Below are 15308 nucleotides of genomic sequence, written 5' to 3' on the forward strand. Positions count from 1 at the left end.
ATGACCACCATAAACCACCAGTGGGTTAATCCATTCACTAGGGCCTGGTCCTCTTAATCTAATCACCTGTTCAAGGCCCCCCCTTTCAATTACCATAATCGGATTTCCTATTCTCTTAACACTATAACAGTGGGGGTTAAGTTTCTAATACATGGACTTTTTTTTTTTTTTTGTCTTTTTCCGTGTCCGTCAACGGATCGCAACCCTCAGTGTTGCCCCCGTACCGGACCGGGGACCGGCAACGGGATCGCAAGCCTCGGTGTTGCTCCCGCGCCTCGCTCAGCCAGTGAGCGGGAACCGGTCTGTATGTGGGATCCGAACCCTCGGACGGGAGCGCCGCCGCGCTTCCCAAGCGGCGCACTATCCAGTGCGCCACCGGGCTGGCCCAACATGGACTTTTTTTTTTTTTTTGTCTTTTTCCGTGTCCGTCAACGGATCGCAACCCTCAGTGTTGCCCCCGTACCGGACCGGGGACCGGCAACGGGATCGCAAGCCTCGGTGTTGCTCCCGCGCCTCGCTCAGCCAGTGAGCGGGAACCGGTCTGTATGTGGGATCCGAACCCTCGGACGGGAGCGCCGCCGCGCTTCCCAAGCGGCGCACTATCCAGTGCGCCACCGGGCTGGCCCAACATGGACTTTTTTTTTGAAAATGACCGGTAAGGGGACCCTAACCCTTGACTTGGTATTGTCAGCACTATGGTCTCCCCAGTGAGCTAACCGGCCATCCCTATATAGGGATCTGAACCCGTGGCCTTGGTGTTATCAGCACCACACTCTCCCAAGTGAGCCACAGGCTGGCCCCTAATACGTGGACTTTGAGGGACACAATTCAACTCCACAGCATTCTGCCCTAGCCCACAAAGTTCATGTCCTTCTCACAGGTAAATACCTTCATTCCAACCCCAAAGTCTTGTTTCAACTCAAAAGTCTAAAGTCTCAAGATCCCATCTGTGAGGGCCGGCCTGTGGCTCACTTGGGAGAGCATGATGCTGACAACACCAAGTCAAGGGTTAAGATCCCTTTACCGGTCATCTTTAAAAAAAAAAAAAAAAAGATCCCATCTGTGAAATCAAAACAAATTATCTATTTCCAAGATTCAATGGTGGGACAAGCATAGGGTGCATATTCCCATTCAGAAGGGTCCCATCTGTGAAATCAAAACAAGTTATCTATTTCCAAGATTCAATGGTGGGACAAGCATAGGGTGCATATTCCCATTCAGAAGGGAGAAATAAACCAAAAGAATGGGGCAACAGGTTCTAAGCAAGTCTGAAACCCAGCAGGGCAGGCATCAAATCTCAAAGCTGGCGAATCATGTACCTTGACTCCAAGTTCCAAGTCTTCTGCACACTGGTGCAGGGGTTGGGTCCCCAAGTCCTGGGGCAGCTCTGCTCCTGTGGCTTTCCTTGTCTCCAGCCATGCTTTAATTCTCCCAGGCTGGTGTTGCATGCTGGTAGCTCTATGGATCTGGGGTCTCCGTGGCGGTCCCACTCTCATGGCTCCATCAGGCATGGTGCTTGTGGGGTTTCTCTGCTGCAACTGCGACCCCGTGTTTCCATTTGGCATTGCTCTGTGAAGGTTCTCTGCAGTGACTTCACCCCTCTGATAGATCTCTTCCTGAGTCCCTGGATTTTCCATACATCCTTTGAAATTGGGGTGGAGGATCCAAAGCCTCCACAGCTCTGGCATTCTGCAAGCCTGCAGACTTAACACCACGTGGATGCTGCCAAGCCTTCCAGCTTGTATCTTCCAAAGCTGCAGATCCAGCCACACCCAGGGCCAATTTAGCCAAGGCTGGAGCAGCCGGGGTGCAGGAAGTAGCATCTGGAGGTGGCCCTGGGTTAGTGAGCCCATGGAGGGTGCCTTAGGCCTGTTCCCCAAGACCATTCTGTCACCCTAGGCCTCTGGGCCTGTGATGGAAAGGGCAGCCTCAAAGAACTCTGAAATGCCTTCGAGGTCTTTTCCCCTTCTCTTGATAATCCCTTCCTTCTGTACTAATCTCCTTAGCAAACGGTCACTGGGCTATACCCTTGCTTTCTTCTGTTAAACTGACTAGCTTACTCATTATGTGGCCAGGCTGAGAACTTGCCAATTTTTTTGCACTCTGCTTTCTTTTGACTTATAAATTCTGGCTTCACATCATGCCTGTTCTGCCATAACTCAGCATAGGCTGTTGGAAATAGCCATGTGGCTCCTGAATGCTTTGCTACTTAGAAATTTCTTCTGCTAAATACTCATATTCAGCATTTTTAGGTTCCACATTCCATAAAATTTGGGGGTAAGAACAGAGAACATCCAAGTTCCTTACAAGTTCATAGCAAGGGTGATCTTTACCCCAGTTTCCAATAATTTCCTTCTCATTTCTATTTGAGACCTCCTTAGAATGGTCTTTTTTAGTCCATATTTCTATAAGCATTCTGGTCACCCCCATTTAACCAGTCTCTAAGATGTTCTAAACTCTCCTCATCAGCATCTATGCTTTTCCTAGCCTGTTCCTCCAAATTCTTCCAGCCTCTGCCCGATACCCAGTTCCAAAGCCACTTCCACATTTTCAAGTATTTGTTATAAACAACACACCACTTCTGGTACCAATTTTCTGTATTAGTCTGTCTTTGTTACTTATAACAAAGTACCTGGAACTGGGTAATTTATGAAGAAATACAATATTTATCGCTTACAGTTTCAGAGGCTGGGAAATCCAAAGTCCTGGGAACACATGTGGTGAGAGCCTTGACTCTTCATAGTGAAGTGGGGTGTCACGTGGTGAAACTGCAGAAGCAGAGGGAGAGCTAACTCTTCACTCCTCCTTTTTTTTTTTTAAAGATGACCGGTGAGGGGATCTTAACCCTTGACTTGGTGTTGTCAGCACCACGGTCTCCTGAGTGAGCAAACTGGCCATCCCTATGTAGAGATCGAAACCCGTGGCCTTGGTGTTATCAGCACCACACTTTCCCAAGTGAGCCATGGGCCGGCCCACACCTCCTTTTAAAGCCCTCAGAACTACACACATGACCACCGTTAAACCATCATTGGGTTAATCCATTTATTAGTGCATGGTCCTCATAATCTAATCATGTCTTCAAGGCTCCACACTTCAGTTACCATAATTGGATGTCCTACCCTCTTAACAGTCACAGTGGGGGTTAAATTTCTAATACATGGACTTTGGGAGACACAATACAATCCACAGCAACCACCATTGATATAATTTCTTAATAAGTTTTTATAATTTTCTAGATGGGATATTGGCAACTTTTGTTAGATGAGATTTCATATTTTTTTTTTCGTTTTTGTCTTTTTTACTGACCGGTAACGGGATCGCAACCCTCGGTGTCGCGCCCGTACCGGGGACTGGCAGCACTCTCCCAAGTGAGCCATGGGCCGGCCCACACCTCCTTTTAAAGCTCTCAGAACTACACACATGACCACCGTTAAACCATCATTGGGTTAATCCATTTATTAGTGCATGGTCCTCATAATCTAATCATGTCTTCAAGGCTCCACCTTTCAGTTACCATAATTGGATGTCCTACCCTCTTAACAGTCACAGTGGGGGTTAAATTTCTAATACATGGACTTTGGGGGACACAATACAATCCACAGCAACCACCATTGATATAATTTCTTAATAAGGTTTTATAATTTTCTAGATGGGATATTGGCAACTTTTGTTAGATGAGATTTCATATTTTTTTTTTCCTTTTTGTCTTTTTTACTGACCGGTAACGGGATCGCAACCCTCGGTGTCGCGCCCTTTTTAATACTATTATAAATGGCACATTCAGGGCCAGCCCTGTGGCTCACTCGGGAGAGTGCGGCACTGCTAGCACCGAGGCTGTGGGTTTGGATCCTATATAGGGATGGCCGGTGCGCTCACTGGCTGAGTGTGGTGTGGACAGCACTGAGCCAGGGGTTACAATCCCCTTACCGGTCAAAAAAATAAAATAAAATAATAAAAAAATATAATAATAAAATAAATGGCACATTCAAACTTTTAAATTTCATTTCTTAATTGTTTGAGGCTGTTTACAGAAATGCAGTTTATTTCCTTCTGCTTTTTCAAAATTGGCCAAATAAATACCAAATGATATGAAGAACAACTTGATGACAACTCTCATCTCACCAGCCAGAGACAGTGACCACTGTTAGCATGTTGGCATGTCACCTTCTGACTGTCCTGGGTGTGCCTGTGTGAGGGGAGACGGGACCCGGCACGTGAGGGTGGGCTGTCGTGGCCACGATTCCCACCCAGCAGTGGATCCAGCTTATCTCACCCCTCCTCAGCCCTGGTGTAGACTGTGACCTTTCACTGTCGTAGGGAACAATTTAAAGCATTTCCTTGTGTGTAAATAATTGTGTGTCTCTCTGTTTTGCCCAGTAAATCAGAGGGCTTGAGCTTTTCTAAGGCGGTTGCTACACATTTCCAAAATACCTCTTGTGGGGCCGGCTGGGTTAGCTCAGTTAGTTAGAGCACAGTGTTGTAACAAACACCAAGGTCAAGAGTTAGGATCCCCCTACGAGCCAGCCACCAAAAAAAGCTCTAAAAATAAGGGAAGGCATTTAAAAAAAAAAAGAAAAGAAAAACTCCCAAAAACCTGCACCTCGCCTGTGTGCAGTGTCTACACAGAATGCTTCCTCCTGCTGTCCTCCCAGTCCCCACGAAGAGAAGGCCAGCGCTGCACTCTTTGGTCCACATTGACTGAGAGCCCAACTCTGGGCTCTGCACCTCAGCCTCCCGGCCACCTGCCCACGGCCACCCATGTGCTGCTTGCTGCTTCTGTGGTGTCTTGTGATGAAGCGCCACAGCCTGCGTGGCTTGAATAACAGAAACATGTTGTCTCTGGGTTGCAGAGCTTGCAAGTCCAAAATCAAGATGTGGGCAGGGTTGGTTCCTCCTGAGGCCTCTCTCCTTGGCTTGCAGGTGGCCGTCTTCTCCCTGTGTCCTCACATGGTCCTCCCTCCATGTGTGCCTGTATCCAAATTTCCTCTTTTTATAACGACACCAGCATATTGGATTAGGGCCCACTCTAATGACCTATTTTACCTTGATCATCTGCAAAGACCCTATTTCCAAATAAGGGCATGTTCACAGGTACTGGGGTTAAGGACTTCAGCATCCTTTGGGGGACACAATTGAACCCATAATTCTGGGGAGAGGGAGGTGGCTTGCAGACTACAGAGTGGCCCTAGCCTCGGTGAGTGACCTGGCTTTGGTGGTAGCCTGCACACCTAGGTGCCAGGTCACCCCAGTTGGTCTCCCTCCCCTGGGGCCCATCACCCCCTAGAAGTGAGTGTGTCTGGAGGTAGCTTGTTCTGGGGCTGAGCTCAGGCACTTTCCTTCAGGTCCCCCACCAGGGATGCGGCGCCCACCCATCACCAGAGGTGCTTGGGCTGGGCAGGGCGAGGTGGGCCTGTTCTCAGATCTCTCTAGTCACCCCACGCCTGCTGTCCTGTGCAGGGGTCTGCCCACCGACCGGTACATGTGGAGTGACGCCACGGGGCTTCAGGAGTGCACCAAGGCTGGCACGAAGCCCCCGTCCCTGCAGTGGACCTGGGTGAGCCCGGCTGCCTAGTGAGGGGTAGGGAGGGGAGCTTACCCATACTGACCTGCCCCTCCCCTGGTTTCTGACTGGTCTGTGGACTTGGGGGTCCTGTCCTCACTGACTCACCCCTCCCCAGGTCTCTGACTGGTCTGTGGATTTCAGCGTTCCTGGGGGCACCGACCAGGAGGGGTGGCAGTATGCCAGTGATTTCCCTGCGTAAGCATCTCTCTGCACTGGGGCTGGGTCTCCAAGTGTCAGGACCCCAGGCATGTCCACCTCCCCCTGGCCCTCTGCCCTGGCATTGGTGGCCTCTCCACTTGGCCAGGCTGAGCCCTGCCCCCAGTCCCTGGTCTGGCCAAGGAGCAGACCCTTACATGCCCCCTCAGCTGCTGTGGGGTTGGGAGCCCGAGGAGAGGTGTGGGACGGAACCAGGGAGCCCCCCACACACCTGGCCTTAGTGGATGGGCAGGTAGGAGTGCCGTGGCTCCCTTGGCACTTGGTTTCATCCCTGCTGTGCCAGGCCCAGGTTCTGGGAGGACCAAACAGTGGGACCTGGTGCCCTGGGCTGAGGGGCCTGAGTAGGGGAGGTGACCTCAGGTGCCTTAGTAAGGTGGGCTTTGGGAGACTTTGGGCCAGGCCCTGAGTGACTGGTGGGGGGTGGCCCAACCCAAGGGAGGGTGTCCAGGATGAAGGAGCAGCGTGAGCCCCTTGCAGGGCTCTGAGTGTGCCTGGCAGGTGGGTGACAAGCTTCAACACTGGGACCTGGTAGCCTGTGTGCGGTGCATGCGGGCCCTTCAGGGTACATGAGTCACATCCAGGCCCAAGCCACCCCCTGGCTGGGCAGCTTCTGAGCAAACCCAGGCTTGGAGGAGGAGGCGGATCCCAGAGGGTGGGCTTGCCCAGGGCCATCCCTCCGGGCCCCAGCCAGGCTTCTAAGACTGACCCTCCCCCTCAGCCTCGGGCCCTCAACTTGACCAAGGGCTCCTGTTCCCCAGAAGGGCTCTGATGGGGCTGGGGAGGGGAGGGTTCAGAGCCCCCTTAGCCTGGCTCCTGAATGGGCAGCTCCCATGTCCCAACCCCAGGGAGGCCCTTGCTGCCAGGTCCCTGGGGGCCGCACTCAGCCCTGACCTGGTGGGGCAGCCGGGAGGTGTCTTAGCAAGGACCGCGTGCTGTGATACGTACCCCGCTGAACCTGCTCCGAGGCTTACATGGTTTATGCTGTGGGTGAAAAAAGAATGTGCAGTGTTTCTTTCCAGAAACTTCCACGAAGTGGTTTTGATTTCTTCTTCCTCTTACAGCTCATACCATGGGTACAAAACCATGAAAGATTTCGTGAGGAGAAGGTGCTGGGCCAGGTGAGATGAGCCATAGGGTAACAGGGTCACGGTCTTGCCCCTCTTTCCGCTGCCCCGGGAGCCGCCCCGGAGGGAGCCCTAGTTCCTCTTGGGCCAGATCTCCTGGCCTCTGACCTCAGTCCCAAGGGAAGGAGTGGGCAGGAGAGGGGGGAAGGGCACCAGGATCAAAGTAAATGTCAGCCCAGGAAATGCCCGCGGGCTGCCAGTGCGCTCTGGTTTCTGAAGAGTTTGTTTTCAAGAACAAATAAGAGAAATGTCACTGGCAGGCTCTGCTTGTTAGCAGGACCGGCAGGATGGAGGCCTGGTGGGGGAAGGGCGGGGGTTGTGGTTGCAGAGGGAGCTCCCCTGGGCCCCTTACTCCTGCGCTGGGGTGGGGGCTCTGACGGGTCTATCCCAGCTCCTGTCTGGAGCTTCCTCCCTCTTGTCTGGGGCAGGTGGCTCCCAGCAGTGACACAGCCTGAGGCTCTCAGTCACGCTGGGGTCCCTGGTGCTCTTTTTCTGCTGCACAGAAAATGCAAGCTGGTGACCACCGGGCCCTGGCTGGAGGTGGCCCCCATCACCCTTGGGGATGTGTCCATCATCCCGGAGATGCCAGACTCCAGCAGGAGCGGGCACAGCATCGCACTCTGGGCCGTCAGTGACAAGGGGGATGTGCTCTGCCGCCTGGGTGTGTCTGAGCTCAACCCTGCGGTGAGCACCCTTGTCCTTGCCTTGGGGACTGTCTGGGCTTGGCAGATTCTTCTCAAAATCAGGACCCTTGCTGTGGAATCAGGCTGGGCTCAGGCCTGCCCAGGACAGGTCCCTGGGACTGGACACCGCATGTGGCTTGCTGGATCACGGCCCTGAGGGCAGCTGGTGCTGAGGATGAGGCTGGCACGGGGAGCCCACATCTCACAGGGCCTGGGGCAGGGGTGACAGAGGCAGGCCCAGGTGACACCACGACCCTGCCACCAAATCCTGCATTTGTCAGTGCCCTCAGTGAGGCGCACACGATGTTATTTTCCCTGCTTGGGAGGTGAGAAGACAGCCCAGGGTTCCAGGACATGCCAAGATAAGGCCACATCAGGGCTGAGTCAAACCTGCCAGGTCTGCACAGCCCCAGACGCCCCCAAATTCCCGGTGCTGCCCACCACTTCCCCCGCAGCTCAGGCACTGAACTCTGCACCCGGTCTGGGTTCATCACCTGGCCCCAGGGAAAGAGGTTGCCTGGTGACCCTGGTAGCCGCCTCAGCGTCCTTCCTGCCCCATCCCCAGGGCTCCTCCTGGCTGCACATCGGCACCGACCAGCCCTTTGCCTCTGTCTCCATCGGGGCCTGCTACCAGGTGTGGGCCGTGGCCAGGGATGGCTCCGCCTTCTACCGGGGCTCTGTGTCCCCCTCTCAGCCGGCCGGTGAGTGTCACCCTCTGGGAGCCACCCTGCCCCAATACTGCAATGAGTGAGGTCACACGTGCTTCCATTTCCAGGGGGACCTCTTGGCTGGTCTCCTTGTTTTCAGCTCGGCTCCACAGGCGCTTGTTGAATACCACCTCTAGACCAGGCCCCAAGGCTGGGCCAGAGTTCCCCTTCCCACTGGGCTAGCTGGGGACAGTCACCCCTGGTGAGGGGCAACACCTCGCAGCTGCTGCACCACTCAAGCCAGGCCTGCCCAGCCCCTCCCGGTGGCCTCTTGTGCCTCTGCCCTGCAGGGCGCCTCCATGGTGATGCTCTGACTGTGTCTGGAGGGCAGACGGCTGGCTTGCTTTCTGCTGGGTGTTCAGCCAGCATCCAGCACATGGGAGGCCTGCACAGGGACGAGCAGACAGATGGAGGTGGCTGCATACAGCTGTCCTCCCCACAGGAGTGGGCTTGCAGGGCGGCCCCCAAGGCTGGCCACCTCCATGTTCACTCTGGTGAGATTGGTCCACCTGGCCCCACCGTCTGAACCTCCCGAAGCCTCTATAGGGCCCTGGGCGAGGCTGGGTGTTGGGTGGACAATGGGACACGGGTCAGCGCCCTCAGCTCACACTGGGACTGGCCACATGTCTGTGGTCTGGATGGGGACCAAGGCTGGCCACACCCTCCTGGCTGCACGCGCCACTTGGGCTGTGGGCGTCTGGGCTCGCTGGGTGGGTGTCTCCCACTCCTAAGCTGGTTCTCCCATCACAGGTGACTGCTGGTACCACATTCCACCTCCTCCCAAACAGAGACTAAAGCAGGTGTCTGTTGGGCAGACGTCAGTGTATGCCTTGGACGAAAATGGCAAGTTGTTTCTGATGTCCCTCCATGGTCAGCAGGGAAGTGCCGGGTTCCCTGAGCACCCTCTGGGAGGAGACCCTCGTGGGAGCTGCCAAGGGGGCACCCTCCCTGCTAGCCCTCTTCCCAAGTGGCCCAGAAGCATTTAGACCTTTCTGTGCCATGTTCTCCCTTGGGATGTCAGAGCTGAGCACCTGGCCCACATGTTAGTGTGGCCTGCCCTGTTGCAGTGACTATGGAGTCAGGACACTAAGCTGCAGCCCAGGCCTGACCCTCAGGAGGCTGACCAGGGCCTGGGCCAGGACGAAGCAGCCCGGGTCCCCAGGTCCCTCATAACCACCATGACAGGTGCCAGCCCCAGGTCAGCCTCAGTACCAGTTTCTTCCCCAAATTACACAGTGTCGGGGGTGTCAGCCCCAGGTGGCCGAGCCCTACCTGGGCAGAGGACAGGGCACTCACACAGGCCGAGGGCATAGTGTCAAGGCTGAGATGGTGCTGCATGGAGGGAGGCCTGCACCTGCACTGGGAGCGTCTTCTAGAAGGTTGCACCCTGGCCTGTGATGCAGGAGCCCCACAGGGGCTTGGGGTAGCTCGGGGCCATCCCTGGCCCACATGTCCCCTCGGGCAGGGCTGTCACCGGTTCCCTTGAGTATCCTGCAGTTGTTACAAATGAGGAAAAGGCAGAGGCAAGACTGAAATCCAGGGTGTTTATTCCAGATCCGGTTCTCCTTTTATTTGTTTAAAATATTCTTTGTCCTCAGTCTCTGCCTCAGTAGGAGGAGGGTGAGGATGCCAGCCCTGCCTGGCACAATAGGACAATTGTGAAGCCCGGGTGCAGCCCAGAGTGTGGGAAGGCAAGAGCCCGGGGCTGGTGCAAGCAGCTCTGTCCGCGGCCAGAGCTCGGGGTCAGGCCTCCCCAGCTTCCCAGACTCTGAAGCGGGTCGGGGCAGGCTTGGCTGCAGGCAGGACGGGCCTGGGAGGCCATATGCCTCTGACCCTGGCTGCTCTCCTCCCCAGGGAACCTGTGGTACCGGCAGGGGATCACACCCAGCTACCCGCAGGGCTCCAGCTGGGAGCACGTGTCCAACAACGTGCGCAGAGTGTCCGTGGGGCCCCTGGACCAGGTGCGGGGGATGGAGGGTGGCAGGTACTTGGGATGCTCTGGGCTTCCCCTCCAGTCTCCTACCTCCCATCCCCCGTGGTCCCACTGCAGCTGGGGCCAGGGCTTCAATGGGGCTGTATTCCAGGTCTGGGTTATCGCTGACAAGGTCCAGGGGAGCCACAGCCTGAGCCGGGGGACAGTGTGTCACCGCACGGGTGTGCAGCCCCGGGAGCCCCAGGGGCAGGGCTGGGACTACGGCATCGGGGTAAGCAGGCTGGGCGGAGCAGCTGCACCAGATTGGGGCTGAGTTGTCACACTGCGAGCCCTGAGTCCAAGGCCAGGAGTCTGGCCGGTACCTGGTGTGGGGGTTGGAGGGAGGACCCCAGGCAGTGCTCCTTGGGGGTGCTTGATCCTCTGCACCGGGGGTGACACAGTTCCCTCCTTCCAGGGAGGATGGGACCACATCTCTGTCCGGGCCAGTGCCACCAGGGCCCCCTGGAGCGCATCCCAGGAGGAGGAGCCAAGTGCCCCACAGGAGGCCCACGGCCCTGTCTGCTGCTGAGGCCATCCCCGCTCACCTGGAGGCAGGATCGTGCCCAGTTTGAAGGATCAAAGTTGAGCCATTCTTGTGCTGAAGTGTGCGTCGAGGGAGTGGTGTCACCCCCACGGACTCAGGAAGAAACCTGGCCCGAGATCATGACCGCTTCAGAGGCACTGGCTGAAATGGCCCAGAAATGTGAAGCTCTGTGGACACTCCCGCATGGGTCCCCAGTCTGCGAGGAGCACTGGGGGGTGGCAGATGGGGGCCCCCTCAGCCCTGGCCCCTCCCACCCTCCTTCCCCCTCTGCCTCTCACCTTTGCAGGCCAGGAACCTGGAACCTGGAGCCCTCCAGGAATGCTGGCCCTGGGGACGCAGAGCTCAGGGAGGGGCCTCCTGAGTCGGCAGCTCAAACAGCGCCTGGGCCTGCCACCCCTGCCTGTCCCCAACTCCCAAGAGAAGGGACGGGGAGCTCAGGGCCATTTCTCAGAGCAAGACTTGCAAATCAGATTTCATTTCAGAAGTTAAGGAAGGAGTTGGCAGCTTGGAAGTAAATGCTGGAGTGGGGAGAGGTCTTCTTCCCCCGTGGGCTGGGCCCCTCCTGGGGTGGACAGAGAGGCTGCCCCATGGCTGGGGGATGGCATCTGCAGAATCACTGTCATTACTCCCCAGTCCGCCCCTTCCCCAGGCATGGGGGTGGCAGGAGGCTCCTTGGATGTCAGATCCTGTTGCGGGGGTGGGGACAGTGAAACAGCAGGCGTCCTGGGGCCCGGCGGGCATTGCGGGGGCAGGACTGTGCCCAGCAGTAGCCAGGGGTAGACTTGGACCCCTGAGCCCTCTGTGCACAGGGCAGGGCAGAAGAGAGCCCCCACCAGGCAAGGAAGAGCATGCGTGGCCAAGTGGCCCAATCCCCGTCGCGCAGGCTCTGCTGCTCTTTATCCCATTTGCCCCATTTGGTGATGTCTGGAGTTTGCTACCTACAACTGCGCATTTAGCCCAGGAGGTCGTCGGAGCCCAGGTCCTGTCTCTGCTCAGCGAGGTGGAATGCATAGACTTGTCACCAGCTGGCTTTCCTGGGTTCCCAGCTGTATTGTCATTAGGAAGGTCAGTTGTGCATTTGTGTTTGGTTCCATTATGCTGTGCAGTGTTGGTCACCAGAAACTGGCTCTAAGAAGGGTCTCCTCTGGAGTCCCCTCGTGCAGGCATTTGAGAGACCTGGTGTTCCTGGCATTTCTGGAGGTGGTACCAGGGTCTGTCTGGGTCAGAGCTCTCAGACCAGGCTGGGCAGCCATTGGGCACGTGGGTGACTCTCCTGTTTGTTTACATTTCAGTGTCAGGTTTTCTTTGAATGGGCATTAAGGTTCCCTACAACAGTGACCTGTGCGTTCTGCTGCGACGCTCGCAAAGCCCCGTGAGGGTGTCCCTCCGCCCTTTCTCTCCAGGGTGGTGCGTCCTCTCTGCTGAGCACTGACTGTCGACCAGCTCAGCATCGTCAAACTCTCGATTCTTTGGACGCTTAGTCAATAAAAATTTACACCACAGTGTAAATGGCATGATATTTTTTATTGATACTTGATTAAGACACATAGTTCCCCAAGCATTTGCATGTGGGACTAAAGCAGCAATTGCCGTGAAATCTTTTATTTCTATTTTATGACAGCTTCAATTTCATTAGTACTTAGAAGGGACCATTAGACAAAGTAAAAGCAAATTTGGGTCATTTAAGAAACATTTTCACAATTACAGTGGGGCCACAGCTATTCAGTTCCAGCTGGGTTTTTCCCAGACAGAAAAATTGCAGTACTGGTCTCCCCACTTGTGTTGACAGGGATCTCTGAGCACTGGGGGGTGCGGGGGGCTTGAAGTCACTGGGGATGTGGTGCAGGCGGCTGTGGCTCAGAGCAGCATGTGGGTCGCTGACCCGCTTGTATGGGCACTTCAGGAAACTCAGCCCCAAAAGCCCAGGCAAGGCCTCCCCAAGGGACAGAAGAGTCCAGACTGGGCTTGGGGTCCAAGATGAGGGAGGGTCAAGGGAGCAGACTTGTCCCCATTTGACACCATGAAGTGGGACTGGGACCTTTGAGGATCCCTCGTGATGCAGCCACTGGGTGTGCAGAGCCTGAGGTGAAGATGGACTGGGCGGCTGGGTCCAGATCACCCTCTGGGAAGCAAAGGAGGCACAGGTGCCAGTTTGAGGCAGAAAAGAAGCCACGAAAACCATTGTCCTGCAAGACAGTGAGCTCCCCCAGTCCCTCCTGCTGCTCCAGGCAGCCCTGGGCTGTGGCCAGTCATTGGGCAGGGTCTCCCAGACAGATCCTGAGCTGGGTGCCGCTCCCTGTGCTTTTGGGCTCATCCAGCAAGTTCAGGGGCAGACAGCCTTGCTCTGGCCTTGGCTCAGCTGGAAACTAGAGCTGCCAGGGCCAGTGGAGGCCTCCACCATCTCATATCCCCACAAGCAGGTCTCCCCAGCAGGGGTCATCTGGGCTCGTTCTGTCCCGAATTGTGCCCAACCTGGCTCACGTACTGGTGGATCACCCTGACCACTGACCTTCCACGGTGGCCACCTCTGAGGGGCAGACTGGGAAGACATGGGGTTCTCACCCCATCCATGATAAAGGGCAGCTGGGACAGCAGGGCTGGGACCAGACCAGGGCTCTGGGGCTGGCAGGAACAGTGCACCATCAGTCTCACTGAAAGGGAGACCAGCCTGCCAGAGGGCCTGACTAGGAAAGTTAGGACCGAAGCACCCAATGCCTGGTCCTCGGGGTGCCACCTGCTGCCTTTAATGTGCCCAGGGCTGACCCCACACCTGTCGGTGCATTCAGCATCCAGTGCTGTGTCCCTGTGGCTTGGGGAGGGCAAGGCCACATGGTGGGGATAAGCCAGCAAGAGCCCTCACCCTCGGCTTGGCCCCTGCCCATAGTGCCTCAGGGAGGGCCTGGCCACAGAGGGCACCTGGGACAGCTCTGGGCAGAGGGACGAGGGAGGGGAGATGCCAACAGGGGTTGAGAGCCAAGTGGCCAAGTCCGGCAAAGCCAGTGGGGCAGGAACGCCCCGACAGAAGGAAGCTGGGCTGAGGCCGAGGGGACCTGCCAAGCCACCCAGGCTCTGCCATTAAGGAACAGCATTGGTGGGGGGAGGGAATACCTGCCACCCCTAGGTCCACCTCTCAGAAAGCCCAAAGAGCCCCCAAGTCAGACCAGGACCCAAGAACATCCTAAAGTCGTGTCTGATGGCCCTCTGCCAATTATATAATGACCCCACATCAGTGACAAACATGACAATGAGTAACAAACCAACCCTCTCCCTGCACAGACCAGGGCTGGGCAGCGGCCACAGGGCTGCTCTGGACACCCAGGGCCTCGAAGCTCCTCTCCCTGATGAGCCCAGAAGGGCAGCACCAGAACACGTAGCCCCAACTCCAGCGCCAGCTCCAGCTCCACGGGGCCCCAGCACCAGGCCCTCAGCAGTCAGGCACAGCCCAGGGCACTGCCACCTACCTCCACAGAAGCCCCCGTCTGCAGGAGGGAGGAAGCCCCTCTCCCCAAGAGCCCTTTACAATGGATTTGAGGTCACCTGCTGAGGGTTCTCGGTGTGGGACTGAAACTTCAACCATCTCGGCTCAGTGACACTCCCAAGCGGCCTGGACTTTGTGCTGGGCCTCGGTTTACCCCAAATGGGGAAGCAGAGCCCAGGCCCTATCTAGCCCTGAGGCAGGACGGAGGATGGTCCTTCGCGGGACCTTGGCTTCAGCAGTAGCTGTGGAAACATAAATAAGCCTTTTCCTGGAATCCCCTTGCTGGGGAGGGAGAGGGGGTGAAGAGAACTCAGTTACAAAGGCTAAGGCCTTTCAACTCCTGCCTAGTCTGCCGGGTTCGGTGAAAAAGCAGGACCTGGGACCTGCTTCGAGGTTTGGGCTGCATGCTGCCCTGAGCCACAGCCCGACCAGGCCACTCGCCTGTCCCCAGTGGGGCCAGAACGGTCTGTTCCGGGTTGGCGGCCGAGCGTTCAGAGAAAATGGGGCCCCTGCGGCTGCGTCCTCGTGGGGCGTCACCACCGGTCTGGGGCTCGCAGTACGGAGGGACCAGGGCTGAGACGAGCAGGCCCGGCTGCCACTGCCACCCCATCCCCAGGGTGGGCGCTAGGTGCCCTCGCGGAAGCTGTGGATCTGCGTGGAGTACCTCTGCAGATGGCCCTCGGGCTGGGCCTCGGTGGCCCCCAGCGCGGCCCCGGCCGCCTGCTGCTGCTGCTGGTAGTGCTGGTAGAGCTTGGGGCCCGGCGAGGGGTCGGGCCCCTCCAGGCCCGGGAGGCGGCCGCTGGACATGGTCAGGATGGCGGCGGTCAGCGACTTGATGTAGTTCTTGGCCAGCGTGAGCGTCTCGATCTTGGAGAGCTTCTTGTCGGCGCGCACGTGCGGGATGACCTCGCGCAGCGCCTGGAAGGCGTTGTTGAGCTTGTGCATGCGCTGCCGCTCGCGCTCGTTGCTCTCCAGCCGCCGCTGGACGCTGCTCTCCCGCCGGCCGCCCGGCCCTGGCCGC

The 15308-nt window shown here is 56.9% G+C and overlaps 2 protein-coding genes across 3 annotated transcripts in view; one reads left to right on the forward strand and one right to left on the reverse strand.

Moving 5' to 3' along the window:
- The window catches only part of TECPR1 (tectonin beta-propeller repeat containing 1), a 37024-nt gene extending 24706 nt beyond the window's left edge, over window positions 1–12318 (forward strand). For both annotated transcript variants that reach the window (XM_008570059.1, XM_008570058.1), the window contains 9 exons: window positions 5458–5554; window positions 5679–5758; window positions 6841–6897; window positions 7407–7587; window positions 8152–8287; window positions 9044–9136; window positions 10148–10254; window positions 10378–10497; window positions 10681–12318. In XM_008570059.1, the coding sequence (XP_008568281.1) occupies window positions 5458–5554; window positions 5679–5758; window positions 6841–6897; window positions 7407–7587; window positions 8152–8287; window positions 9044–9136; window positions 10148–10254; window positions 10378–10497; window positions 10681–10794 (985 nt within the window). In that variant the 3' untranslated portion in view covers window positions 10795–12318. The remainder of the gene's footprint in view (window positions 1–5457; window positions 5555–5678; window positions 5759–6840; window positions 6898–7406; window positions 7588–8151; window positions 8288–9043; window positions 9137–10147; window positions 10255–10377; window positions 10498–10680) is intronic.
- A 2593-nt stretch (window positions 12319–14911) lies between these two features.
- BHLHA15 (basic helix-loop-helix family, member a15) overlaps window positions 14912–15308 on the reverse strand; it is an 829-nt gene continuing 432 nt past the window's right edge. Inside the window, exon 2 of the mRNA XM_008570060.1 lies at window positions 14912–15308. This exon is cut by the window's right edge and continues 39 nt beyond it. Coding sequence (XP_008568282.1) covers window positions 14912–15308 — 397 coding nt within the window.

Source organism: Galeopterus variegatus, unplaced genomic scaffold, assembly GCF_000696425.1.
Source record: "Galeopterus variegatus unplaced genomic scaffold, G_variegatus-3.0.2 Scaffold566, whole genome shotgun sequence".
Classification (NCBI taxonomy): Eukaryota; Metazoa; Chordata; class Mammalia; order Dermoptera; family Cynocephalidae; genus Galeopterus; species Galeopterus variegatus.